This window comes from Crocodylus porosus, unplaced genomic scaffold, assembly GCF_001723895.1.
Source record: "Crocodylus porosus isolate Cpor-Errol unplaced genomic scaffold, CroPor_comp1, whole genome shotgun sequence".
Classification (NCBI taxonomy): domain Eukaryota; kingdom Metazoa; phylum Chordata; order Crocodylia; family Crocodylidae; genus Crocodylus; species Crocodylus porosus.
The window spans coordinates 51,637,805-51,665,798 of record NW_017728943.1 but is presented as its reverse complement, the minus strand read 5'-3'; the positions used below and the strand labels follow the sequence as shown (position 1 = coordinate 51,665,798).

The following is a 27,994-nucleotide window of genomic DNA, read 5'->3' as shown; positions in this document are numbered from 1 at the left end:
ACTAGTTGCCTTGGATACGGGGTCATAGCTTATAGCTATTAATAATGAAACTGCTGTAGACAGAAAACTATTCTACCTTTTACAACACTTTAGGAAAGAAGTGTGAAAATAGCATGAAGTTCTTGTTACATCTGGATTTGTAGATTTACAACTCTCAGTGAAAAAGTTGCCTTCCATTTACATTTGTTTTCAGTGGTCCTTAATGAAGTGCTACTGTTTGAATTCTTAGGGCATGCCCAGACGAATGGGCATGCGTGTTTCCCTGGGAACAAAGAGCAGCAGCACATAGCTGTGCCACTGATACTTGTTTCTGGGCAATGCCCGTGTATGCACACTTTGGCACAAAGCAAGTTACCCCAGGTTGGCCCCAGCAGCCTAACCTGGAGCCTTGGGGGATCTCTCAGGACTCCAGCAGCGGTGACCTGGCAGCAGGAGCATGGCCACCAGCTGGAGTGTGGCTCTGGCTGGCCAGGCTCCAGCTTTGGGTGGTGCGTGCTGCTGCCACATGCACCACCCCACTTTTTTCTAGCATGGGTTTTTTCACCACCAGGTTCTCCCAGTGTCAACCTCCCGCCCCTCCCACATGCCGCTAATTAGCGGTGTGGGGAATGCCTGCATCTGTAGTATGTGTGGTGTCCTGGTCCACTTCTGGGTTTACCGCCGAGCACACGGGCCCCCCGCCCCCTGCACTCCTGTGGGATACTCCATCTGCCCTAGCATGGCAGTGTTCACGAGCTGTGCCTGGTACCACGAGGTATGTAGAAAAAACATCTAAAGCTGTGTCTATGGCCAAATTGCTGATTCTTTGAATCAGCACCAAATCTTCAGATTTGGATTTGATTGAATTGAATTGGGACAGTGATCTGAATCAACTAACTGAATCACTGTCCCTGATTCAGGTCAAATACGAATCTAAATCGAATACAGCCGGTTTTGTACACCCCATTAATTAGTTTGCTGTGGCTAATACTGTTGCATGTGTAGATGGCGATGCTTTACTCCTCAGCTATTTAGTCTGCTCCACAGTTGAGCACATGTGTAGATGTGACCACTATGCTCATCTTACTCCACTTTGGGATTTGTTTATGCTCTTAAACTAAGTATAGCTTTTTTCTCCCAGCTGCCAAGCAAATCAGACAAAATTGCAGGGTGGATTTTACCTTTACAAAGCACATCCTAAACTTGAAAACAAAGTCTCTGATTTTAAAAAAAACCAAAGTAGTAAAAAACTGAAAGAACTGTTGACACGTTTTATAACCAAGCAGATTCATATTTGTGGGAGTCTCTGGTTTAGAGGAAGGGGATGAGTGATCTGTCTCTGGATTGATCTGTTGAGATTGACATGAAGAGCTAGGTAGGAAGCCCCTTAGGTGGCCTGTACTGGCCAGAAGGCAATTCCTGAATTGGTTTATAGTAAATGAATTGAAGAGTAGGTAAGTAATTTCAGGCTCCGGTATGCAGGAGTCTGCTACTGTTCATATCTTACATATTTGATAGCTTCTGCTAATGGGTTGTGTGAGGTTCTTGGGTCTTAAGAAGTACAATGTAGGTATGTAGGGGTGGACTCTGAGGCAGTGGTAAGGGGCACTGAGGCCGAAAGCAAATGTGGGGAGGAGGGACTGAGGATAAAGAGGCTGGAATGACAGCAGTGGGAATATGACGAAGTGGCTTCTGAATCTGAACAGTGTGCCCTGAAGGGAGACTTTAAAACTTAAGAGAAGGGTAGAGAGGGTATTTTGAGGGAGTGTGTCTGGTGAGTCCATGGCTGATGGAGAACTGCTGGGTACAAAGTCTTTGAGGTAGTCCATGCTCTGTGGACTAAGGGTTCGTGCAAGAGACCCCTGAGGCAGCTGTGATGCCTGTGTAGGCAAAAGATGAGGGAAGAGCATCTAAGATCCTGTTAACTGCTTATGAGAAGCCAGATGAGAGTCAAATGCTATGCAGCCCTGGTGAGGTGGGTGTGAGGCAAATCTTGAGGGAACAGGGGGTGCAGTGAAGTGGACCACTAAAGCTGGGGAGGCTGTGGCTTATGTTGAAGCAAATTTGAATGAAGCACCACAGTGATGATAGTTAGGGAACTCCTAAAATGGCTCAGATGGGCAAGAGCAGGATGTGAAGAGGCTGAGACACCTCCTGGTGTCTTGGACAGTATACTTGGGAAATGACTGACTGCTTAGGAAGTAACCGCTCCTCTTTTTGTTCTGTATGTCTCTTTTTGTTCTGCATGGCTTCTGCTAATGGGATGTACATGTGTAAAGACATGATGAGCTTTTTTTGTTTGAAGTTGAAGGAGATAGAGAAGTAACTGGAGCTGAAGCTGTATACAAGAGGTAGCACATGGTGTATCCTTCAGTGAGTTTTTAAGAAATATATCAGGAAGAATGTCAGATGAGGACGGGTTAGGACAGTGTTTCCCAAATTTCTGATACTTGGAGCACACTTTTTTCTTCTGTATTAAAGTTGGCAGCACACTTCACTCTTACACCCAATTAGCCGTGTGTGCGCGTGTGTGTGGGCATGTGTGCCATACATGTTCCAAAACAGATAACATATTCCATTCCCCTTCCAGAGGAAATCATACTGGTGCTGAGATGTACTGTTAGAAAAATGACACCAAATACATGCTTCCTTAAGCAAAGGATTAGTCTCTATACCAGTGGTTTTCAATGGGTGCCTATACATGGGTGTGGAGGCTGCTCCAACGCACTAGAATTCCACTACATTGGAGCAGACTTAACTGCGTCTGCTGGAGTGTGGTAATTACCATGCTCCAGAAGCCTCCTGAATCTCATGTATCAGTGTCCCCATGCTTAAAAATGGTGGCGGGGGTGCTTGAACTAAAGCTTGTTGGACTAACTTTAGTTCAAGCACCCCTGCCACCATTTTTAAGCATGGGGATGTTGATACAGGAGATGCAGCAGCACTTTAATTAGAACAGCTGTTGGAGCCGCATTATTTAAAGTGCTGCCTCCCCTCCCCTCCCCTCTGCCCACCAGAGCATGTGTAAAAGCACCCAACCTTTTTAGCCTCAAGGCACCGCCCTAAAACCTTTTTGAATTTTGTGACATTCCAGTGGAAAATCACAGAAAAGATACAGAGGGGGATAAAAAGGTTGAGGTTAAAAAGGTTGAGGCTAAAAACCACTGTTCCAGCTGGTGCCCCTTAGGGCAGCATTTCTCAACCTGTGGGGTGTGACCGAAAAAAATATACAAAAGGGTCATGAACAAATTTTAAAAATGGCTTCTCCTTTAAAGGAAAAAAAACATGGGAAACTGTGGCATTTCACTTGTAAGTTGGCAGAGTTCCAGCCTGCAAGAGCCTGCCCCACACACTGGGGACTGGGGCCTGGGGGCCAAGAGGCAGTGGGTTGGAACTGATGGGCACTGGGTCGGGACTGGCCATCAATGTTTACAAATGGGTCCTGGTACAAAAAAGGTTGAGAACCACTGCTTTAGGGTGCAGGTCCTCATCCTACTGTATCCTACTCTTTCCACTGTCTGCCTCCTTCCTCCCCCTGGTCTATACCTCAGGGTACAAGGGCAGACCCATTGCTGAGGCTGTTCCTGCAAGGTCTTCCATGGTGGTGACCACCCCTGTGGCCCCTTCTGCTGGCCTTGGGAGCATTGGAGGAGTAAAGGGGATGAGCCAGGCTGCAAAGTATAGCTCCATCTGTGCATCCACCTTCTTGCCCACTCACAGCAAAGTGCACTGCTGGAAGTGTGGGCAGGCTGGCAGAGGGGCTTCCTAGGGTTTGGAGAAGGCAGTATCAGTGGCAGTGGCAGTGGCAGTCCCCGGAGTTTTCTAAGCAAATCTGAAAGTTCTGGCATCTTAATGAGGAAAGAGCTAGTCTTCTAAGTATATGTGAGGGCACACAGGCCTTGCAAGTTGGTGCACTTTAGGACATTACCTGTATGGCATAAGAAGTGGTAGCACTTAAGGATGGTAGAAACGTTACCTTATTAGAGGGGGTAGGAATGCAAGATGGGAAGGAAGCTGGTGTGGAGGAGTGGGTTTAATGGTAGTGGGGGACCTAGCTGGATTCTTCCCTTCCCTGGATCCCTTTTCCAAATATCTTCAGGTTTATGTACCTTTTTTCCTCAGTTTAAAAAGGTAGGACTTTTTGTAAAGAGAAGATGACAGATCACCTTGTCATCTGAATGAAAGCCTTTTTCATTTGGTTCCTCCCCATGGGTGGCAAAAAGTGCTCTCCTTGTAATTCAGTGTAGGTCTTCCTTTGCCCCTTCTGGGACTGTACTCCAATGGAGCACTAACCAGGGAGAGCAGCTGAGAACAAAGTATCGGGTTTTATCATTCACTCTATCCTAGGAGCGAGTGCTACTGACACTCAGTTTCTAGGAGAAACTTCGGTCGCAGAACAGTATCTTGATGTCTGCCAGAGATTGGTGCTGAAGACAAGGAGTTGGGGTAAATTCCAGGAGGCAGCAGTGCCTTCCAAGTTTATTCTTATTTGGTTTGGTATCTGTGGCATGTCCTCTAGTCACCCTATCTGCCCTTGCATCTCTCTTTTGCTCCAACAGTTCTCAGGATAAAATGGACAAGAAGCCCTGAGGAAAGGGAAGGAAAAGAAAAGGGAAGCAAGAGCCAAGGAGAAAAAAATTGACCCACAGGGCACATATGAAATTCTAAAGAGGGTTAAGGAACTCCATCCTTTCTGTATAAGGAAATGAGTGACATATATGAGAATTTAAAACGAAACACTACTGGTATTATTTGAGTATGTATACAGTTCATCATGTGAAGGATACCTGGAATTCCACTATGAGGATAATATAAAATGTAATTATTCCTAGAGTTTCTTTTATCTTACATTTACCCTTGAAATTCATTTGCTATGAGCTTGTTGCCTTGTTGAAAGCTTGTGCCTTGTGGATATTATAGTAACACATCTGTTTTATACTGATAAACATATCCAGATAAATTTATATCTCATTTTTCACCCTCATAAAGGAAAACCCAGCAACTTTGCCATGAGTATTGACTTCTGTGACTGTGTGTCTCTGTTAACAGCCATCATTTTTCAGGATTGAATTCAGGACCTCCAGTTTGAGCTATACAGGTTACATCCTAGGAAACTTACTGGGGGCTCAAACAAAGAGAACAACGATTAAGTACCAACCAGTTTGTTCTTTTATTTAGAGGAAAGCTCTTTCTAAGTGCCTGAAATTCACAATAGCTCATAATCCAAGAGAAGCTTCCACTGAGTGTCTAACAATTGGACAAAAAAAATTCTAAAACGATAAATGTGGTCTATAAGAAGCTGAGCTGAAGAGCCAGAGTATAATCCATCTCTGTTAAGAGATTTATCTTCTCTGTGGATGAAGCCCTGTAGGAAACATATAACATGCCCCAGTTGATTACTCCTGCATAAATCATGTGAAGACTTGCATTTTGATGATGATGACGGTATTTTTTTTTTTTTGGATATCATCTTGTAGGTAAAAATTCCCCCAGTGGTCTACAAAGGAAACAATAGAAAAAAGCTATGGTAAAAGAATACTATTAAGCAAATCAAGCACCCAAATGTAGTGAATGCTTGAATTAAGGATACCCATCAACCTGGATTTGACTTGCTTTTGCATAGCCATTCTGATAAATCTTTAATTACAAGATTATATTATTATTTTCACAAGAGCTCTACTTCATTTAGCACACAGAATGAACAGTAATCAGTTAATGTGTAGGATTTTTGTTTTTCTTCATTGTTCAACATCTGGTCCCAACACCTTATGTATGCCACATTATTCTGATCTTGCTCTTTAGACAGAATTATTCATTTCTCACAGACTTTCCTATGGCATTTGTAACTATTGTATTGGAATGCTTAAATGTGTTAATTTTAATTCCTAACATTCCTATGAGATGATCTAATTTTTTAATCTTGATATTTCATATTGGAATTTGGAGAGACAATCTAAGATAAAATATCCACTGATTTTTTGCATTCCCAGTGTGTAACACCTAGGACCTGATTTTTTCCAAGTACTGACTATTATGTAGTTGAGCTATATAATCAATCATAGCCTCTGTTGACATTAGTTGCCCCTGTGAGGGCTCAGCATTTCTTCAAATCATGCCCAGGGTTTCAAGTTGTACGAATAAAAAATGAGGAGCAGGCAATTTGAAATTACCTGTGAAAAGTTCGGCTTTAAATTATTTGCTTAATGTAAAATAGGAACTCTGCCTAAAATAAAATCCAGTTCTTCAGGATATCATTTAATTGCTTTAATCCTCTAAGAGCTCCTTTTCTCTTTCTGCAGTTTTCTGCACCATTCACGAGCCTTCTCCCATTTCTTGCCTTACTTCTGCCGCTTTTCCCAAAAGCAAGTCCAGCCTATACATTGAAGGATGCTGAGATCAGGATGGAGGAACTGTATGTGATCATGTAATTAAAGATTGTATCATAATCCATATGCACACAGGGTGTGGACACACATGGCAATTAAACGGTTCCTAGTTGTCACTGGTTGGGAACCAGTTCACAATTGTGTGTGATGTGCTATGGCTCTGACATTAGGGGTGGGAGTGAGCACCCAGCTCAGTATGCCTCGCAATGGGTGAATAGCAAGGGAGAAGTGCTTTGGTGGTCACAAGGGGTGGGAGACCTGCCACTAGGGGTATTTTTACTTTTCTGCTTTCTCTTTTCTCCTAAACATGAGTTCAACAAACTTCAATAGCTTGTACTTGATCAAACTCTGCAGTGTGTTTACCTGGTTTTGTGTGGCTGATAGAAAATGCTTGGACCCTATGCTTTTGCATTCCTAGGGTCTCTGAGTGGGGGAGAGGCATGATGAAGGGATGTGATGTAGTAGGGAGTGAGAACACAGCTCATTGTTAAAAAGATAACTTGTACTGAAAGCGGTGCAAGAGAGTTCATTCATAAAAACTGTCAAAAAATGAGGAGGCAGCTGTGTACCAAAGTGGGCAGTTGTAGCAGTGAGGTGGATGAGAAGTGATGCAGTGGGGATACCTGGAGGACTGACCACATGCATGTCATGGAATGCTTGGTGTCCACATATAATATTTAAGGAGTTCACAGTGAATCACTTCCAAGGAGTACTTGATTTTCCACGTATGGTTTTGAACCATTCTGGGCAGCTTAAAGCTACTTTAACAGGCTTGTATATCTGTCCACTTCAGGCTTAAATGGCATTTAAACCAGTCTAGGTGTCACATGTGTGATCATACACTCCAGCAGGGCTTTATGGTGCTTTTATCTAAAGCTGCCTCAATAGCTATTAGATAAACGTGCCAAAAAAGCCCTGCTGAAGTACCTGTTCTATACAGCCAGGATTTAACTATATCATAAAGAGGGCATATACCTTTGGAATGATAATAGCTGATATTTACGAAGTGTCCCAAAGTCCCACTGAAAAAAGAACAGTGTCTACAAAAAGTACTTGTAGCAAATCAGGGTAGATTCTGATTTCAATTATATCAGCATGTATGCAAGGCTATTTCTTTGACCCCCAAAGACTGGCTATTTCCCTTTGACTCAATTTCCCTTTGGCATTTGTATACTTAAAACCACGAGACTGCTGCCTTCTTGATTTTCCTAAATTCTTGATATAATTGATGTGATAGAGGTGAGCACCTTTTCAGAAATAATTTCTCTGGGGTTTTTACATTTTCAGGCTTTGTAGCTGTTCCTACACTTGCTTTTCTCCAATGTTTTGGAGAATGTCTTTTTCCATGTGCAGATAATTGTGTATCTAAGCAACACCCTTCAAGAAGTAACTTGTGCCTTTTCATCTCAAACTGGATTTTCAAACATTATTTTTTCATATTTGTTGTTGCTGTGTAATGAAAGCCTCAGTTCTACTTTAGATGCCAAAACTGTACAATGAAGGAATTTATTTGAATTGGCAGCAAAAATGAATACCGATAATCCATATTTTGTTATAGGTCTCATTAGTTATAGGTCTCTTTATAAGGTTTTACGGTCTCATTAGTTAGTAAGCCATGTTTATTGAATACCACCCAAACAAAAAATATGTAAAAGTGAGCAACATGCTACAAGTCTGTAAAACACATTCACCATTCAATGCCAAAAATATATGTTGATGTTATCATTTTGTATGTAAGGAAGGAAGATGTAGTTAGCACTGGGCATCGAGTTTTGATCATATGCTGTCATCAACTTCATTGTGGTTGAGAAAACCTATTCTTTTGAATGATAATCATTGTGACACCTATTTCAGTGACTGGCAAAAAAAGTACTAGAACCCTTTCAGGTGGCCTGGTGCCATCCTTTCCAGAACATCTGCTTCATACTTGGTACCAGGACACTGAGCTATTACTGTATCCCTTATCTTAGAATTTCATAGGTCTCAGAAATGTAACCCAAACACAAGCAGACCTTAGAGGCGTAACTAGTTTTAGGGTAAGTAGGTGGTCTAAATCTGAATTGAGTCATACAATTCCTGATAAATGGCTTTAAGTGATAAACAGGTAATTATAGATATGTACACTGGAACTGTTTGGGATATTTTAAGCTGAGCTGCAAAGATCTGTAACTCCACAATGAAACACAATGCTGGTATAGCAGGACATTGATATAAAAGATAATAAGCCAAAAGCAAGAGTTAAAATTAACCTACTAAAATATAAGGAATAATGAGCTTAGAGGTCCAAAATTCTGTACAAAGTGAGGGTAATCAATATGAATAACAACTAGGAATGAATGGTATTACAGACGAATTGAAGTTGGAGAAGTTAGATGAAAGGACACTTAATGACTGTTTATCCTGACTATCCAACCAGCTCCAGGATCTTCTTAGAACATCTCTGAGAAACTGATATTGGGCTTTTTCCATACTCTCATATTTTTCCAATTTGTAATATTAACGTTTCTGGTTTTAGTTCTAATAGACATTTGTATAAATAGCACTTATCCTCACTGAGTTTGCTTCTAGATTCCTCTAACCTTTACCCATTTACCTGCAGCCAAACTGAACAAGCCTGGATGGACCCCCTAGGGTCTAACCCCAAATGAGGACCTTTGAAAAAGCTACATAAAGAAAAAGAACAGAAAATCTTTTTAGGTGCTTATATGGTTCCCATCACCATAGTGCACAAGCTTTTTATAACATGTGAGATACAGAAGTTTTATAATCTTTGTTTATAGAAGAACTGAAACATTAAATGATTTGCCAGAGAATACACAGGAGTCTGTAATAGAGCAGGATATGGAACCAGACTTTCAGAATCTCAGACAAATGACTTAAGCACAAGATTAGGCTTCCACTCATTATGTTTCATTTTTAAATATCTGTGCACACTCGGCAAAATGATTGGCAAAGCTCCCTGTGCAAAATAGGGGTGCACTAATAAAGAATTTCTTGGCCAATACCGACAGCCGATGATTAACTAACCAATAGGCCGAAGCCAATCTGAAAACTGATACTTAGTAATAGTGCAAAGCATTTTAAACTACTGACATAAATAAATCTTGTGTTTGTTTTGCACTTAAGACACACATACACATGCCTCCTGCCTGCTCTGGCCCTCAGTGAGGAAGGTGGTGACTGCCTTATTCCCATGCACATCGCTCCCTTGCCCACAGCTCCTCCCTGTTCCCTGTGCAGCCTGTACTGCTGTCTTGGGTAGGCAGGGAGGACCCTCACATGGACAGTGGCTTAGGCGCATTTGGAGCCCTGAGCACACAGCTGCCTCAGTGCCATCGGGCCTCATGCGGCTGAGCTCCCAGGGCCGCTGGGGAGAAACTGCTTTTGCAAAGGCACCCTGTCCCTGGTAAAGCGGAATGTCCCTTGCATGGTGTCTTGCCCCTCTCGCGTGCAGCCCAACATCTCTGAAGCAGCCCTGGCACTCAGGTCCCCGCTACATGCATGGCATTGCCATGGCAGTGGCAGCAGCAGCAGGAGCCAGTAATGATCTCTTCGTTGCTGAGCATGGCGTCCTGTGACTGCTCCCCAGCACCTCCACCCCCTCCCGCTGCTTGCCGGGACCTCTAGTCTGCCGCAGGCTTGGGACAGCAGCACTGTGCAAGGACTAGACTATGCTCGCCAGGGTGCTCCGGGCACGTGGCTGTAATTATTGGCTACAATGACCAAAAAAAGCTGATAGCCGATAATATAATTTCTTCTTTTATCTGTGCCAATCTGGTAGTAAACTGATATATTTGTGCACCCCTAAATAAACATTCCATGGGGCTTACTGTTCATAAAAATGTGTATTTGTAGCCTGATAGTTAATTTATCATTTTTGTGGAGCTAAATTTTAAATATGAACATTTTTATGGGCTACCTTAACAAACTGGTGGGAGGACCAAAATCCAATGTTTTCTTCTGTATTATTTATCCTGTTGGTGTTATTTTAAGAAAAATAAGCTTTAAATCTGTTTTAATTGAGAGACTCCCTTAAAATGCTGAAAATTCTTCTAACTCAGCTAAAAATACCAGAAACATCCTGCATCATCAATTTTCAAATGTCATGAGAGCTGATTAGCTACCAGAATTGGGAATAAAAAATCTTCAGAGAAAATGGAATGTCTTCAAATAATTCAAAATCATGGACATTTGAAAATTATTAGGGGATCTGAAAACTTTGGAGATCATTTTCTATTAGAGCCGTGAGAAGGCTAGAACTTGTCAAATATGTTGGGTCATTTTTTTCAAAATGGAAGTTTTTGTGAAAATATATTGTATATTAATTTTTTTTTGGACAGAATGATTTCATTTTGGTTTGTCATTCATCTTTATTCTGGTTTTCATTTACTGCTTTCAGTTTTAGGCTTTTTCATTGCCAGCTTTTACTGGCCAGCTTAGACACTTGGTGAGATTTTTTAAAAAATCAGTCAATAAATAAATACATGACTTGGTCATATCAACAACAAAAAACCATGTACATGTAAAAAACAATACATTTCAGTGCAAAATTCCAAAGAAATTTAAAAAAGCCTCCATCTTGAAATCCCATTAAATAAAATTTGTCTTTGACAATTTTAAAGTTTTGTTTACTTGCTATAGTCAAAAGCTAGATCCAGATCCCATTCAAATCAAAAGAACGGAAACTGAAAAAGCACACTTAAGGCTCAGAGTTTTCTTGGTGAAAGTCCTGCCACAGTTTAGGGTCCTTTGGGCTAGGGACAGAAGTTACATTTGAACCAGTTTAAATGATCAGAAACTGGTTTACACCTGTAATAGAACAGAAGCTCAGTGCACATAAACCAGTTTCAAAATGGCGGAAACTGGTTTAAGGTACACCTGTTTGACTGTAGTATCAGACTTAACTGATTTTGGTCAAACCGGATTACGCATGAACGGTGCGTGCCTTCGGCAGCTGGGGGGGGGCACGGCTGTGCTGCCTTCGGCGGGCGCAGTGGCAGCAGCAGGAATCCATTGGCAGTAGGTGGGGGAGCTCCCACAGACACTGCCAGTGCTGTCAGTGTCAGGGGGGTAGGGGTGGCAAGGGCCAACCAGGGGTCGGTGACCACCCGCAGGTACCACTGGTGGCGTTGGTGGTGGCCAGGGGCAATCGTGGACCACCTGCAGATGCTTCCAGTGGTGTCAGTGGCAGGGTGGCAAGCGGTGACTGGCTGCAGGCACTGCCAACAGTGTTGGTGGTGTCCTTTTGCAGAGGGTGCACTGCCATGCTCAGGGGTGCATGTGCACCCACGTGCACCCCCTATGTGTCACCCCTGGGGGTGACAGAAACTTCTGTCCCAGACCCCTTCCTGGTTCAAATTAAATCACAGTCCCCCAGCATCCCAGCATGCTTTTCAGCCCTGGGCTGGGCTGTGCTGTCTGTTCCAGAGAGCAGAGCTGGCCCCGCCCCTCTGTTCCCTAGCTGGAGCAGTGAGGGTTAGCTGACAACTGGGGATGGGGGTGGGGAGGGAGGGAAGGGGGCAAGTCTACGGCATGGGGGGTAGGGGCTGCTCCCCCGGCAAATCACGGCTGGGGTCTGACGCCAGGGAGTGGGGGTTTGACATCCCTTCCCCCACTCAAACTTATTGTTGGCCACAATTGTGGACTACAAATCCCAGAGGCACCTGGAAGGAGGAAGAGGAAGTGATGAACAGAGTCAATCCTGGAAAGCCCTGCTGCTGTAATTTTGGACTGCAAATCTCAAAGACCTCACAGGCAACAGGAAAAAGAAATGAACATGCAGCCAGAGAGCTGTGCTCTAGCACCCTCCAGCTTCTAGCCCCAGCTACTGCAGGCATGAAGCTGCATTTCCTGAATCAAAGGTAAATGACTGTTCACTTCTATTTCAATTTAATCTGTGCAGTTTAGACTAACCTGGAAAGACTGAATCAAGTCAGCCTCAGGCTTTTTGACTCTCCGTACCTAGCCTTCAAGTGAACAAGGGCTAGTTCATGCACAGGAAGCATCTGAAATCTGTTAGTGACAATGACTTTGAAACAAGATCAAATGAACACAGTTAACTTTGACTTTTTTCTTTTGAAATGTCAGATTTATGACATGATTAGGAAGGGCCATAATCTGCTTACTGCAAAGAAGGATGTGTGTTTGTGCTTGTGGCAGGGCACTTGTGGGTGCCCACCACTTTAAGACGGAGAGCAGGTAGCCAGCAGGAGGGTCAGCCCTGATGAAGCAGCCGTTTTAGATCCAAGTCCACAGGGCTGAGGCAGCAGTCGGCTGCTGGCAGCCAAAAGAGCAATACCCAGCTGAGCTGTTGTTCAGAACATCTTGGAGGTAAGGGCAGGACCTATGGGAATGGCAGGAGGGTGAAAACTGCACCCTACTGGGGAAGGATGGCTTGGTAGGACTCCCTGTGGCGGGGAAGTTCCCCAGAAATGCCAGGCCAATTGTCTCCCCAGTGAAAGGCTAGACCCCAGCCCCCACATCCTGGTGGGTGACCCAGAATAAGAGACAGACATGGGGGCCAGGCATATCTTTGGACACCTGAACCCCACAAGAGTGGAAGACCTCAGAGGCCCCAGGGAGAGGGCAGTAGTGTGGCCTGGAGATAGGGTAGGAGAGTGGCCCCAGAGTGGTATGGAGGCCTGCACAGAGTAGGGGGTGTGATTATGACCTGAAGGACTGCGCACAAGCAAGGTGTAGAGTAGGACTGAAGGACAGTCTGAAGGGCTGCATCAGGAAGTATACTGAGTAGGGCTGAAGGACAGCCAGAAGGGCAGCACATGGACCAACTCCCATGAGTATATAGATGTGGAAAGTTGCCCGGTGAGAGGCTATAGGCAGAGTCAGTTCAGTGTTAGGCAAAAGGCTGTGGCCCAATGAGGGGCAGTGAGAAAGAGGCCCCAGTGAGAGGGGGGGCAGTATGAATGTGGCCCTGAAAGGGGCAGTTTGTGAGAGGCCCAGCTGTGGACCAAGTTTTGCTTGGCCTTAATCCGGAGCTGTAATAATCATCTGGATGCTATCTGTGAAACATGGGACATGGTAATGGCAGGTTGGAGCTGTGTATAGCACCCCCTGGCATTGGGTCATTAAAGTGGGCAGTCTCACACATTTTACACCGGTTTAAGGTACAGCAAGTTGTGGCAGGTGAGACTGGGCAGACTTCCCTACTTAGGTGGGCAGGCCGATGTGAGACCTGACCCAAGATGCCCCTCTGTCATGATGTTACATAAGGAACACTTGATTCTCTGTTAAGTTACAGTTGTCCTATGGGTTCCCCTGCTTCTCAAAGAGGAAACACACTATACTGGGATTTTTGGAGAGTAACTTTACTACTCAGCATCCTAAGAAGACATATCAGCCAGGGGCTCATGACAGCTCTGAGGAACCTGTTTTCCATCCTGTACTATTACTGTGATAGCAATAGCCTATGTAATACACCTTAAAGTGGCCTTGGCTCCTTCTAGTCAGGCCACAAGTTGGCTCTTAACCATTTTCTCTTAAGGTTCAACAATGTGTATTGTCAGCAATTCTTGCTTGCTACATACTACTAGTGAAAAAACTAGGGCATTAGATGGCCGAGTAGCAGGATTCCAGCTGAGGTAAGCAAATAACGGGTTTCAGCCAATGCAACCATTCTAGATTAGAACTGACTGATTCCCCATTTTGAAAAGGAACTGGAAAGTGCTTCTTTTTTTCAGTTTGTTTTACTCTCTCTGCTTCAGCACAACAACCACTTCATGAGCCCTTAATTTTAAAAGATACTGCTGACACCTGGCTTAAAGGTGTTTCTATTTTTTCCTTCAGCATATCCGTTGCCTCATTAACAAAGCCAGGAATATCTAATTTTTTCATACCTGTTAAAGAAATGTAGGGCTGGAGTGATCTCAAGAGCTTATCTAGTCTACCCCTGCACTGCGGCAGGAACAAATTTACCTGCTCCATCATTGCACAAGTTTGTCTAACTTTATCTTAAAAACCTTCAGAGATGAAAATTTCATTACTTCCTTAGGCAACTGGTTCCATTGCTTAACTCTTACAGCAAGAAAGTTATTCCTGGGCACATCTACACATGAGCTTTAAAGTACAGTGGCCTATTCTACTGCACATTAAAGCGGTGCACAAAAAATCATGCTAATACACTAATGCACAGTAGAATAAGCTACTGCACATTAAGGGTCACCTAAAAAGAATGTGCTTGTGCTACTGCACATTAGCACAGCCTAATGCACATTTATATAGTACCTCATATTGGAAGTACTAAATTTAATGTGTATTAGGAAAAGCACATTAATGCGTGTGTAGACATTCTCCCAATATCTAAACTAAATCGCCCTTGTTGCAAACTAACCCACTTACAACTTGTCCAACTAATTGATGTCCTACATATAACAAGCTTTTACATATTTGGAGTCTATTATATCCCCTTCTGTCTTCTCTTTCTTAGACTAAAAACCAGTTCTTCAATTCTTTCCTTATTGACAAGCTTTTTTCTAAAGCTTTTTGTCATGATCTCTTCTTGGCTCTTTTCTATTTATCTGTCATCTGCAAAGTTTAATACCCAAAGGTGGACACAGTGCTCCAGTTGAGGCCTCACCAGTGCCAAGTACAGAAGAACAATTATCATCCATGACTTACTATGGACATAGACAAACATACACTTGGAGCAATTCCAAAAGGGAAGAAGGAGCTGCTGTTTAGGAGACTGCAGAACTTGTTATGCTATAACAGCTGTGTGCATAAGCCTGTAGCTTGTTTGCATCACTAAACTGCCCCAACTTCAACTTTGGATGAAGCATCATCACTCAGGTTTGTATCCACCTTATAAGTAAATTCTTTATTTTATCATCTGAGTCCCTTAACCAATTTAAATCCCTCCAATTTAAAACCCCTTCACCTTTAAGACTAATACACAGCAGCAAACATTCAGCTCACAAAGACTGAAGTGGGATTTACTTTTAATCCTATCTACACAATTCCTCAAACCACTGTAATGGTTTCTGTTGAGCTGTGGAAGACCTTCAGGGACCAAAACCATTGCTCATGTAGTAGTCCCCATCCCAGCAGAGAAATAACAGACTAATGGCTGATTTAAAATGAATGACTGTAAGAATTCCATAGAGCTTTGATACAGTGCTTTGAGGAACTTTGAAATCCTTGCTTGTTTTTTGCTCAGGCAAATTGGCATTTATTTCAGTAGGACTCTACCTGAGCAAATGCTAAGAAAGGGCTTTGAAATTTGGCCTATGATCTGTAAATGTGAAAAAGTTGCTGTGATGAATTAGCCAACTCTGTCCAAGTTCAGGAGCGTTTGGGGTTCATTAGAGGAATCACTACAATGCTGGATTAGTTGTCAAGCTATTATTACTGTTGGTTTGATTTATGAGCAAGGAGCACTGACTGCAGACCTTTAAACATAAGTAATCACAGTTTATGACCTGTATAAGTAATCAGGATAACAAAATGCCTTTTGCATTCTCATCTGTTTTTCTACTCCACATCTGTTATTTATCTGAAAAAGTTGGTGGTTCTACAACTATTTTTCATGTGTGTTTTTAATACTGATCGATATTTTTCTTTATATCATGATCAAAGTTATAAACATTGGGCTTAATCCTGTGAACATTTACACTTAGATGTAAAATTACTTATCCATGTACATGTACCATAAGCAGTCCCACTGAAGTTAATAAGGCAACAAACATGGTAGTAAGTACTAGATATGTTAAAAAGTGCTTGAAATGACTTATGTTATGCACTTAATATGTAGGGTAGAATTTTCTAAAGCTCTCAGCTCTGGCTTATCAATTGGTTTCAATGGGAACAGAAAGAGGCCAGTACTGCAATAGAAAATCAAGCACATTTAATTTGGGGGACTTTTATACATTACAGCAGTTGTAAAGGAAAAGCAAATGTTATTCAAAGCCCGTTGTGATTGTGAATATTTAGTGAAAATTTTACTATCTCAGATCTACTGGACTAACTTTGGCTAAGGTCTTATCTAGACTTAGGATAAGCCCTAGATCAGCCATCAGTAGCAACAACCAAAGAAGCAGCCTTAGTATAGACAAGGAAAATCAGATTGCGCCAGGAGTGTTACCTGATTTTTAAAAAGGGTTTGGATCAATTTTTGCAACTCCCAGCTATTTTTGCCTGTGCTTGAGATTTGCATTGATGCAATTATATTCAGACTATCAATAGGTGAATACTGATATAGGCCCAAGTATAGATTAGGCCTATGTTTTGCAAATTAACTATTGCTGACAAAGGGGTCAGCAGCATATGCAGCTGAAGCAGCAGTAGTGCAGAAAATCTGTCTTGTGATGGACAGTTTGTCCTTGTCCACACCTGCAGTGAAATGGTATTCAGTAGTAGTTCAGCTGAACACATTTTTTTTGATAACTTTAATCAGCAAAGGATAATTCCAGTAGTATCGACAAGGCTCCTATACACCACTGGAGGGATAGACTTTTGCAAAGAGACAGGAATGGTATATATCTGCAGTAAAAATGTGCTGGCCATGCTAGAAATAAGGTTATGATATTCAAATGTGCTTGATGTTGGCCCAAATCTGCTACTGTCAAGACCAACAGTGAGGTGCATGTTAACTTTTAATACCAGCAGAGTAAGACTGGTATGGAGTTCTTTGGAAATCCTACAACAGCGCACACTAGAATGCCATGACAAGAAACTTGTTTCATTAAGGTAGTTGGCAATTTATTTTTCCTAAGTGCCTTTCCTTCTCTTTGTATGTTGAAGAGCTGCTGACCTATCAAATCCCACCCCCAACTCCCCAAGAAAATGTGTTTGCAAGGATGCCCCTTCAATGGAACTGAAAAGAAATTATGAGGTGCAATATTCCAGTAACATAACTAGAAGCAGGCACCAACTTAGAGGGGGCACGAGATTGGCAACCACCACCACTGCTGGCCTGGCTGCTGCCACCACTGTCCAGGGAGTAAAAATGCTTGTTACATCTTTGCAGTATTCTGTGACAGATTGTGGAGAAAACCAGGAAGGGAGAAATGTTCAAGCTGGACAGAGAAACAAATAGAGGTCTATTTGAGGAAGAAAGTTGGAGACACTTGAGGGTGCTAAGTTCCGTAAAGAAGATGCAGGGCTCCATTTTCCCCTCCCTATTTCTTTGGTGGTCATTAACTTGAAAGATTGTAAGGGACCTGAAACAAATATTAACAATTTAATCAAGGAAACAAATCAGCAGTAGAGAGCAGCCTGGCGAACTGAGGAGGAGGCAACAGAAGCTGGAGAAATTACAGTGTCTGTAAAAGGCAAATGATTGGGGAATGTTAAATAAACTGTAACAGAAAGAGGCAACAGAAAGAATACCAGGAAAATGAAACAGCAAAGCATATATGGGAGGTGGAGACTGGTGACTGATCTAGGCTCTACAAGAAAAATCCACATAGTAAAAGTTTAGATTTATAAGTCAGCAGTAACTAGCCCAGGTGATAAGCCTAGTAATTATGATCCCGTTATTGCTGTTACAGGCATAGTTACTAGGCACAGTGAGGTTGCCTAGTAATAAGAAATGAACTGGCTGGAGTCATTCATATGAGTTCAACTGACAGCTAGTGAAGTGAATGGCAATCATAAAGAGTTGTTGAAATTGCTATCTGGAAGAAATGAGAGCAAGGGGGAAAATATCATTGGCACCTAGTATGCTACAGAACTTAGGACATATATGCGTGTGTCAACTGCTGGAAATCATTGGACGAAACCCACCCTTTGGTAGACTCTGTTAATTTAAATGAAATAATACTACAGACAAAATCAAAAAGATATAATGAGACAGCAGGTCTTTACACTCTTGAGAAACTTTGGCATTAAAAAGAAGCGCCTGACTATAAACCATGAATATCTGTTAGAAACATATTAGTAAGTGAGCTGAAGTACACCTCTAAGAAAGATAAGGGGAGCACAGAGATAGTAACAATAAAGAATTATGTCAGTTCTGATCTCATGTTTGATATTGTTCACTTTGGACCTGAAGCTATTCCTATTGAGTAAATACAGTATTTCCACAGATCCTGCATGTCCCTTTAGGCAAATCTTTTAAGTCCTGATTTTAAAAGTGGACTTGAATTTTTAGGTATCCAATTTAGGATACTTTTAGTGCATGCTCTTCCAGATGTTGTTTGCAGAACTCCTCTCAAGTGAGGTTCCCAGTATTGAGGATACAAGTGTAATGGATGCTTTGGAAAATCTGATTTCTGTCTTTCCTCTGGTGTAATTCCTCTAACAGTAAGGGAGAAAAAAGCAATACCTACTTATCAAGGGTGTTGCAAAAGATAATGTACTACTGGGGTAATGTTTTTAAAATTAATCTATTAGGGCTAAGTATTATTCTTATAACATTGGCCTTTAATTTAAATTTCTTTTAAAAATATGTTCCCTTTTTAACCATGCTTTGTACTTTCTATTCATATAAATGCAATTAATAAACAGACAAACACATTGAATATTGCATATGGAAGAGACACCTTCTTCCTGTATAATTATTACTCTTCAAACTACTGGTTTTGTTTAGTAGTACTAGTCTCTGAATGTTTAGACAGGTTTCTTGGGGCCAGGTAAAAGTATAAGGACCAGGTCCTCAGCTGGTATAAATCACTGTAGCTCCATTTAGTCTATGGAGTTATTTAGATTCATACCAACAGAGGATCTGTCTCTTTAATCTTTACGGAGAACACCAGATTGATTAAACAGCTTCCAGATGTCCACTAGCACATTGATAAAATCATCACATTATCAAATGCACCAAATCCTGCCATAACAGACTATTCTGAAGAAACAAAACAAAACATAGATACTTTCATGCCAGCTCCTAACTACATTTAGTGAGACAGAAGCAACCACAAGCAGTCTGACGTTTCAGCTCGGCAAGCAAAGCTTTACGCTGCTTGCTTTTCCGACTGCTTATTTTTACTTCAAGATGGTCAGGTCTACCTGATAATATGATCGCTTTTTCCTGTGCAAACCACCAGTATATAATTGCACAGCCTGGGAAAACATCATTTTGCTGATTATCATCAGAATTACATTTTGGTTTGACTATTGCTCTTTGGTTTGCATCTGGTTTCTGTGGGACTACATAAATATCGCTGGTCCTGTCACACTAAAATAGATAAATGGTTCATTGTTGTAATTCTCTGGAGCTAATATGACTTTAGAAAACATTTAACAGAATTTTTGCAAGATGCATGCTGTCTCTCAAAGACATAAAAATTGATTTCCTCTTACATAATAATTATTAAGTACTTCAGAGCAATGTTTCACAGTAACTACTCCAGGAAATCTATACATAGATCTTTTTTTTTTTGAGGGGGCCAAGACGGAGAGAGGCAGGGTCAGAAGAGTTTTTGGAGGGTAATTGTGTTTTTGATACTGCCTCTACTCCTGCAACTTGGCAGTGCAGGCAGTACCCATGAGCATAGTTCTCTTCTGCTCAAAGAGCCAGCTTAAGCCTATGCATCATTTATATCCCACTTAAAACACTCAAAATAAGGCTGAAATGGTGCTTATTTGCTGTGTTCACAGGTCTTGTGCCAGTGAGGTGATGGATGTTACCCTGTGAGCACAGAGATCTATATTCTTAAATGGTTGTCAGTCAGGTAGACTACATCATTAAAGAAGACTGGATAAATCCAGTAACATTTTCCTCCCTACCCTTCAGATAGTCTAGGTTATTTGTGGGATTTGTTGCCAAGTTATTAAATTCATAGCTCACTCTTATGCAGGCCAACTCATTGGCTGCTACATGGTGCAATGCAACCTCTGAAAAAATGCCACCAGATTGTCTCTTGCATGTCATTTGTTTCAATTCAACGCCTTTAGCAGCTCTGATCCCTCATTCAGGACTTTAGAAGTTGAAGCACTATATTCAGCAAAAGACAAAGGCACTTTAACATATCAGGTGCTGCAGCATCTAACATTCAGGCACCTGGTCCCCAGGGTGGAATTTAAAACCCTACGTGAGGCACAAAAGCTCTCTACAAACTGTAAAGAAACTTCTGCATCTAAGAATGCATGCATCTTGGATGGGTGTCCAGCCAGCACGCTGGATTGGGACTTGCACCCTCAGTATAGTGTGTCGCTATGGCATTGTAGCGTCTAAAAATAACCATGTGCCACATGGATGGCACAGTACGGGCTATTACTGCATTATCTAAATGACGGCGCAGTAACAACGTCACCATGGGGGCACACGTAGACGCGCCCAACATAGACTATGCATACTGCTAATGGTCTGTAGTTCATCCCGTGCATTAAGTCAGTGTAAGGTCTGCCCAGAGTTTTTTTTTTGAAGAGGAACAAGGTTAATTTCATTCCCTAATTGCTGTTTTACTAAGGCTTTGTGTTGGAGGGTAAATTTCATTCTACCTGGTTACGATGTTTTATTGCTAAGTCCCTTATAAAACCCCATAAATACAATATTAAGATTGTATTATAAGCATTACCTTACCTTACATGTTACTTTAGGATTCATTTTAATTAGCACTGCATATACTGGAATGACAAATTATTATGAATAATAATTAGCACTTTCTTATAATTGATTTAAAAAAGTAATTTGATAATAACAGCAAGCTAAATTACTAACTACTATCCTGCAATTTCAGGCACAGCCCTGGACACTGAGAGCTGTGTAATCTGATCTCCAGTTCTTCCTTAGAACTGCATTATTTGTTACCCTAATGCTTGACCAATGCTCAGAGGACCAAGTGTCAGTGGATGTGTACTGCTTGTTTCTGCACACCCACTCACTAAAATGTGATAGCAACATAGAGCTTTAAAGGAGGGGTGGAGGAAGGTTTTTATTTCCTATTTTTTCCCTGTGATAGCTTGTAGTTCAAGTCATAATCTAATGCAAACTCATTTACATTCTACAGTGCAGGGAGCTTTGGAGTTAATTCATTCTGATAGTCTTTACATACCATAGTATTTACGTATTGTCTTTTGCTTCTTACACTTAAGTATGGACTTCTCCAAAGCAAACAGGCCAGTTAACTTTCTCAAAAACTCTAAAAAAATGTATCTACTGACATGGTTATTCCTAAGTAGCTCAAATCCAGAATGTAAAAAAAAAAAATGTAATGTCTCAACATGTTTTAATCATTAGGTCCACTAATTTGTCAAGAGGGGAATCTACCCTTTATGTAAAAGTTAATCCATAAAAGTGGGATGCCTGTTCTCTTGGGCCTATTGTCAAACCAGAAAACAATGTGCTTAAGCACAGTGCTTCTCTCTTAGCATTCTGTAGAGGAAACCTATACATGACTGGAAGAAAATTAATCCAAAACATGTTGGCTTTGCTCCATAATGAAATATAGAAGCTTTTTCACAATTGGGAAATGACCAAAACTCAACCAAGAAACAAATTTTGCTGACACTTGGATCAGTGAGCCAAGAACACAATTCACCTGCCCATTTAAAAACATCGGAATGGAACAGCAAAATTGCTTATAAAAAAAAATATTTCTGAAAATGTGAAGTAGTGACTGAATAAACCATAAAAGCTGGGAGCAGGCAACTAGTATTTCGAATGAAGTGTTTGGTTATAAAGAAAGACATATAGTTATTCAATAATAAACAATGAATTAATAAGAATGTAAAAAAAATGACAGTGGAGTCTGTCACAGTTGGTCACTTAGTGGGGGATAGAGGAAAACGCAGTTAACATTGAATTTAAATAAAAGGAAATCCAAAGAGCTTGCTAACCAAAGTCTGATCATGCCTTTGTTAGCACAGTGTGTGTGTAGGGGGAGGTGGGGGAAACGTAGAGGTGCAGTACTCCTGGGGAAGTATTTGGAGGTAAGTAGAACCTACAACAATCTCATTTGACCTCCCTCACTTGATTCGCTCTGGGGGCAGACTCGTAAAGGGAAGCAGAACAATGATGCTGTGTCCCTTTGGAGAGTATAGCAGGAGACCGTAACTGTCAGGACTGGAAATGTGCCTGGTTTTCATATGGACTAAGTAAAGAGAAGGAGGAAAGTTCCCCACACCTTTTCTCATGCACATCTGTACAAATGCCAGCTACAATAGCACAGGCAATGCATAGGGGAGGCATGGGGGGGGCATGTGCCCCCCCCCCGATTGGCTCTTGCCAGCCAGGGAGTGGGGAGCACTGGCCCCCCTCCCCTCCCCCCCGAAAAGGGCTGGAGGTGCTTCTGGTTTTGCTGGTGGCACTTCTGGTTTTGCTGCCAGTGTTTCCAGGGTTGGTGATTGGCCGCTGGGGGACCTGCTCCCAGTTAGTGATTGGCTGCTGGTACCCCCCCACGGTCATGAGGCACTAGTCACCCATGTACAATAGGGTTAAGAATAAATTGAGTGGCACATAAAGGACCTTTCATTTATGAGCTGTAGTGCGGTATGTTCTTATTAGCTAATCACGGCCAGTCATGACTGGCTCTGGTATGCAGTGAAAGCAGGAAGATGAAAAAGCCCCCAAATTCCTGTGTAGCATGTAGGGCCCTTGAAAAATGCAATGCTTGTGTTCAGGAGGGTATAGGAATGGTTTCTGACATTTTGAAGACATCAGAGTTGAGCCATAGGGAGGTGGGGTTTGGGCTCTCCCTTAGCCTACTCTGCTTTTTAGGCATGCAGACAGTAAGAAGGGACATTCCATACTGCACCTGCCTAAAGCAAAGTGCCTCCCAGTGCAGCTTCTAGAACAGTGTAATTTTGCACTGACCCTGTATCTTCTCTAGCCAGTGCTGTAGCAACGAAGTTTGGTGCCCAGGGTTAAGCCTGCAGTGACAGCCCACCCTCGCCACGTGCACAGATCCTGGGGGCACACACCTCCTCCATGCTTGCCTGGGAATGCACACAGAGGTAGGAGCTGCCCTCTCCCTGTCCTTGTGCCCCTCCAAATGAGCCGCTCATGGCTCCGTCCTGGGTCCCACCCCAGCTGGGCAGCACCTGTTGGTGCCCCCTTGCTTCAATGCCTGGGGTAGTCGCCCTGATCGCCCCCCTCCTTGCTATGGCACTGTCCCTAGCCCACCATTTCTTCACACCTACTGCATGGAATAAGGTGAATAGCACCTTACTCCATACATAGTCACGGGCAGTACCTAGGCAGTAAACTACTACTTGAGGAAGGGCTGCAGAATCGAGCCTTCTGCTATTCAGCAAGAAAGCAAAGCAAAACAAAAAACCCTTGTCTTCCTATTCAAAGGCTGTGCTAAAAGAGAACTGGGTACCGCTACATATATGAGACAATACACTTGAGGATAAAGTGGAGAAACATGACAAATGTTGCATTTTCTCCAGTTATTTACACGTATTCAAGCTGATACAGTTTTTTTCCAGTGAGTAGTGCTTTCTCTCTGCTCAGGTGTAAATGTCTGTACAAGTTGCAAGGAAAGGGAGAATCAAGCTCTTCATTTCTATGCATTTGTATACTATTAAAAAACACCTGCAAATGAAAAGAAAACAGTTTAAATAAGAGAAAGGATTCACCAAAATTTTAATAGGTGGAGACTGACTTCATGTGATTTCACACCTCTGCTAAGGTTTTTTGTCCACTACCATAAATGTAGGGAATGAAGGATCATGTTCTAATACCATATTGGTTTTTTTTTCACCCATTCAGGTTGTAGTAATAACATGTGGTAACAGTCATTTAAAAATGTATGTTCAGTTGATGAAAAAAATCTAATGCTTGCTGGTATTTTTAATGGCTGGATAATTAAATGTACTTTGTTTGAAAACACTGAACTAAATTATTCAGTGCCAAAATAGGTTACAATGCCAGTCAACATAGCTATATTCATCATTACGACTCTACCATAGTGATTAGTTGTGTTATTGATAAAACACTTCCAGAATATAATGAAAAGGTTTGCATAATGTAACTGCAACTAAAAGCTGCAATTTTGAAATGAATTTAAAACAAGCTATTTAGACTCAGCAGTACTATCACAGTTTGGCTGTTACAAGACTAAAGACTTGACAGGACCTCTTCAAGCAAAATTAGCATAACATCCATTCTATAGTAAAATGAACAGTATAAGGAATTGTTAATAATCCTGGCTTGGATTTATTTAATCCAGATGTTCTACATAACAATTTTAGAGGGTGCTGTTTTAGAACAAAAAAAAAAAAATCCTGTTGAATCATGACTCTGTCTAAAGTGTTACTAGGCAGAGCTAATAGCAATTAAACGTGGTCAATGATGTATTGAAAATGTATGCTATTAGAAATTAGAAATTATGTGGCCTTACATACACCTTTTAACTTTATTTACGCAAATACATTACATGTCTTGTTCTAACTGCTGTTGAAGCTGAAATTTGGGTGCACATTTAATTTGGTGTGACTGATAGACTAGGCATTGCTTAGCATTTTTATTCACCTTCTAAGGAAACATGTCAAATGTTTTCGGAGTCTCCCTACAGCAATGGAGTCAACAAGCATTTTCATGTAAATAATTTGCATTATTAGCTTGTTTTAATCTGTTTTAAGATCAGAAGGATCTTACATTTTCTAACATTTTTCACAGTCATTTCAGTGTGCTAATTGTCTGCCAATTTAAAAAAAAATTACCTAAAAATATAATTACAGGCATGTAATATATGCATTGCGTTTAAATTAATACAAAATCCCATATGGTAGAGAACATTCCAAATTATCAATACATTTGTTTAAAATAGATTCTGTCATCTGATCTACAGAAGTATGGGTTGAAACATCAAGCAACTTGCACAGTGTTTTTGTGTATTCATCTTACACTAACCTTTACTATGAAAAAGCATTTTACTGGAAACTTGTATCATACGGTGGCTATTTAGAATAAATTAAGGTATTGAGAAATTTCCAACAGATTAAGCCTAGCGAAAATCTTTTCAAATTAGATAGCACTTGCTTTATAATTTAAACTAAGATCCTTAATCTCTGCTCTATACTCCATACAGAGAGGAAACTAAATATGAATTACTTGCAATTATACATGTTGATTGTAACCATGGGAGTGTAGAGAGGAATCTACAGCAAATGCAAAAGTGCCAAGAGCCAGATTCTGCAAATCTTTCACTGATCAGAACCTAGTCCTACTGATTTCAGTGTGTTTCTTCTAAAATACATCTCAGGGTGAGTAACGGTCACAGATAACCTGCCCTGAAATCTGAGTGTGCATTTTGTGAATGCGTTCTGTTTACCAGACCTGTGGCTAAGTACATGAGAAAAGCAGTGTAGAGCCTGAGGCTGAGGATACATTTCTGCACCAATGCTGTACAAGATTTGGCCTGAAGTCAGCAAGCTGTAACCAAAACGTGAACACGGTCCTTTAGGTGGCATCTTCACTTCTAAACCACTTTCAAAACTCCAGTTGCTATAGCAACCTGATGCCTTTCCCCTCCTTTTTCCAAAGGAGATTTTTTTCACGTCATTTCAAAACTTTAATCACCATAACAACCTCATCTGGCTCTTTACAGCATAGCAACTTCTTTTGTTTTTATACTTGATGTTGTGTGTCTGGTATTAATACTGGATCCACTCTCCCCTTCCCCACCCCTTTTATCTCTCTGAAAGTGACAAAAAGCATTGCCCTGAAATCATATGGAAAGAAAGCATTTCAAAGGGAAGATGAACACTTGGAGAGTAAATGCAACTACTATGGTAGCATAAGAGTGAAATTGTAGCCATGATGGTCCAGAAATTATATGAGGCGAGGCTTTCTTAGTATGCTAGCTTTGATAGTTGGTTCAATAAAGGATATCACCCTAAGAAAGCCTTGCCTCCTGCTTCACTCCCTCACACTTATTCCAATACAACCAGAGCAGAGAGTAAGAGAGAGAAGTTTAACGCTGTTTCAAAGGAACTTTTGCAATGCATTGTCTTGCAATGGAAGCTGTCAAGTTCCATAGCTAGGTCAGCATAGGCATAGGGAGAGACATCCATTCCTCACTGCTCTTCTACTCTGCCCTTGGGCTTCTTGCATTCCCTGTCCCCGCCCCGCCCCCCCGCACCATAGATTTTGCACCACAAAGAAAAGGTTTGGAAATCCCATGGTGAGTGGCTAAAGTCCCTGCTTACACATTACATATATCACACACTTAACTACTGAATCGGGCAATAAATGCAGACTGGCTACATGTGCAAAGGATGACAGACCCCACATGCGAAGTACTAATCACACAACTACCTGGCAAACTGTGCAATAAATGTAGTCTGGCCACATGCACAAAGGAAGCTGGGTCGTGTGCCAAGTAACAATTACACAACTTATGAATCATGCAATAAATGTAGATGAGACACATGCAAAGCAACGGTCACACAACTGGTGAAGTGAGCAGTAAATGTAGACCAGACGCATGTGCACAGGGATCCTGGCCACACATGCAAAGTGACAGGCACAACTGGTGAATTGGGCACTAAATGTAGCTTGGCCACATGTGCAAAGTAACAATAACACAACTAACTGATGAATTGTGATTGCAGACCCACCATGTGGGCAAAGGGAACCTGGGCCTCGTGTGCAAAGTAACACAACTGGTGAAGTGCACAATAAATTGAGACCGGACACACAAAGGCAGCCTGGCCACACGTGCAAATGGTCACACGACTGCTGAATCAGGCAATAAATGTAGACTGGCCACATGCGCAAAGTAACGATCACACAACTAACTGGTGAATCACACAATACATGTAGGCTGGCCACATGTGCAAAGGAACCTGGGCTGTATAACACAGCTGGTGAACTGTGCAGTAAATGTAGACTGGACACATGAGCAAAGGAACATCACACAACTAACTGATACTGACCTGTGCAGTGAATGCAGACTGGCCATATGTGCCAAGGAAGCCTGGCCGTGTGTGCAAAGTAACACAAGTGCTGAACTGCGCAATAAATGTGGCCCAGACACATGCACAAGGGGACGCTTGCACAGCTAACTGGTGAGCTGCGCAATAAATGCAGATGGGCCACATGTGCAAAGTGACACAATGGTGGAACCGGGCAATAAAGGCGGACCCGACACCTGCACAAAGGAACCATCACACAACTCACGGATGCCCCGCGCAATAAAGGCAGACCGACCGACCACGCGTGCCAAGGAAGCGGGGCCACGCGTGCAAAGTGAACCCAACTGCTGAACTGCGCAATCAACACGCGTGCAGAGGAACCACGGCGCAAGTCACCGAAGTGAGCACCGAGGGGCCCCGCTGCACAGGACAGGACGGCTCCTGCCGCCCCGGTCCCGCTCTGGCAGCGCCAGGCAGGCACGGCGTGGGCCCGGCGGGGCGCAGGGGAGCAGCAGCCCGGGACTCACCGATAGTGGAGACGACGGTGGCCACGAAGTAGAAAGCCCCCGGGAAGTCCCAGCGGGGCCGCAGCGCCTCGGCGCGGATGCCGGCGGCCATGGCGGCCTCGTAGCTGCGCAGGAAGGCGCGCAGCTCGGGCAGGCTGATGTTGAAGAGGCGGCTGAAGTCGGTGAGGGTCCGGTTCCAGCGGCGCTGAGCCGCCGCCTCGGACGGGCGCTCCAGCGCCGAGAACACGCCGGCGCCGGCCGTCAGGTAGGCGGCGATCAGCGCCGCCAGCAGCACAAAGCGCCCCGTGTCCTCGGCGCAGCGGCAGCAGCAGCGGCCCCGGCGGGGCGGCGCCGGCCCCCGCC

General features: G+C 42.5%; 1 protein-coding gene across 1 annotated transcript in view; it reads right to left on the bottom strand.

The window, feature by feature from the left end:
* The window catches only part of KCNK12 (potassium two pore domain channel subfamily K member 12), a gene marked incomplete at its 5' end in the record, with an annotated part of 48,233 nt that extends 20,244 nt beyond the window's left edge, over window positions 1-27,989 (bottom strand). Inside the window, one exon of the mRNA XM_019548559.1 lies at window positions 27,653-27,989. Within this exon, the coding sequence (XP_019404104.1) occupies window positions 27,653-27,989 (337 nt within the window). The remainder of the gene's footprint in view (window positions 1-27,652) is intronic.
* Window positions 27,990-27,994: the final 5 nt, after the last annotated feature.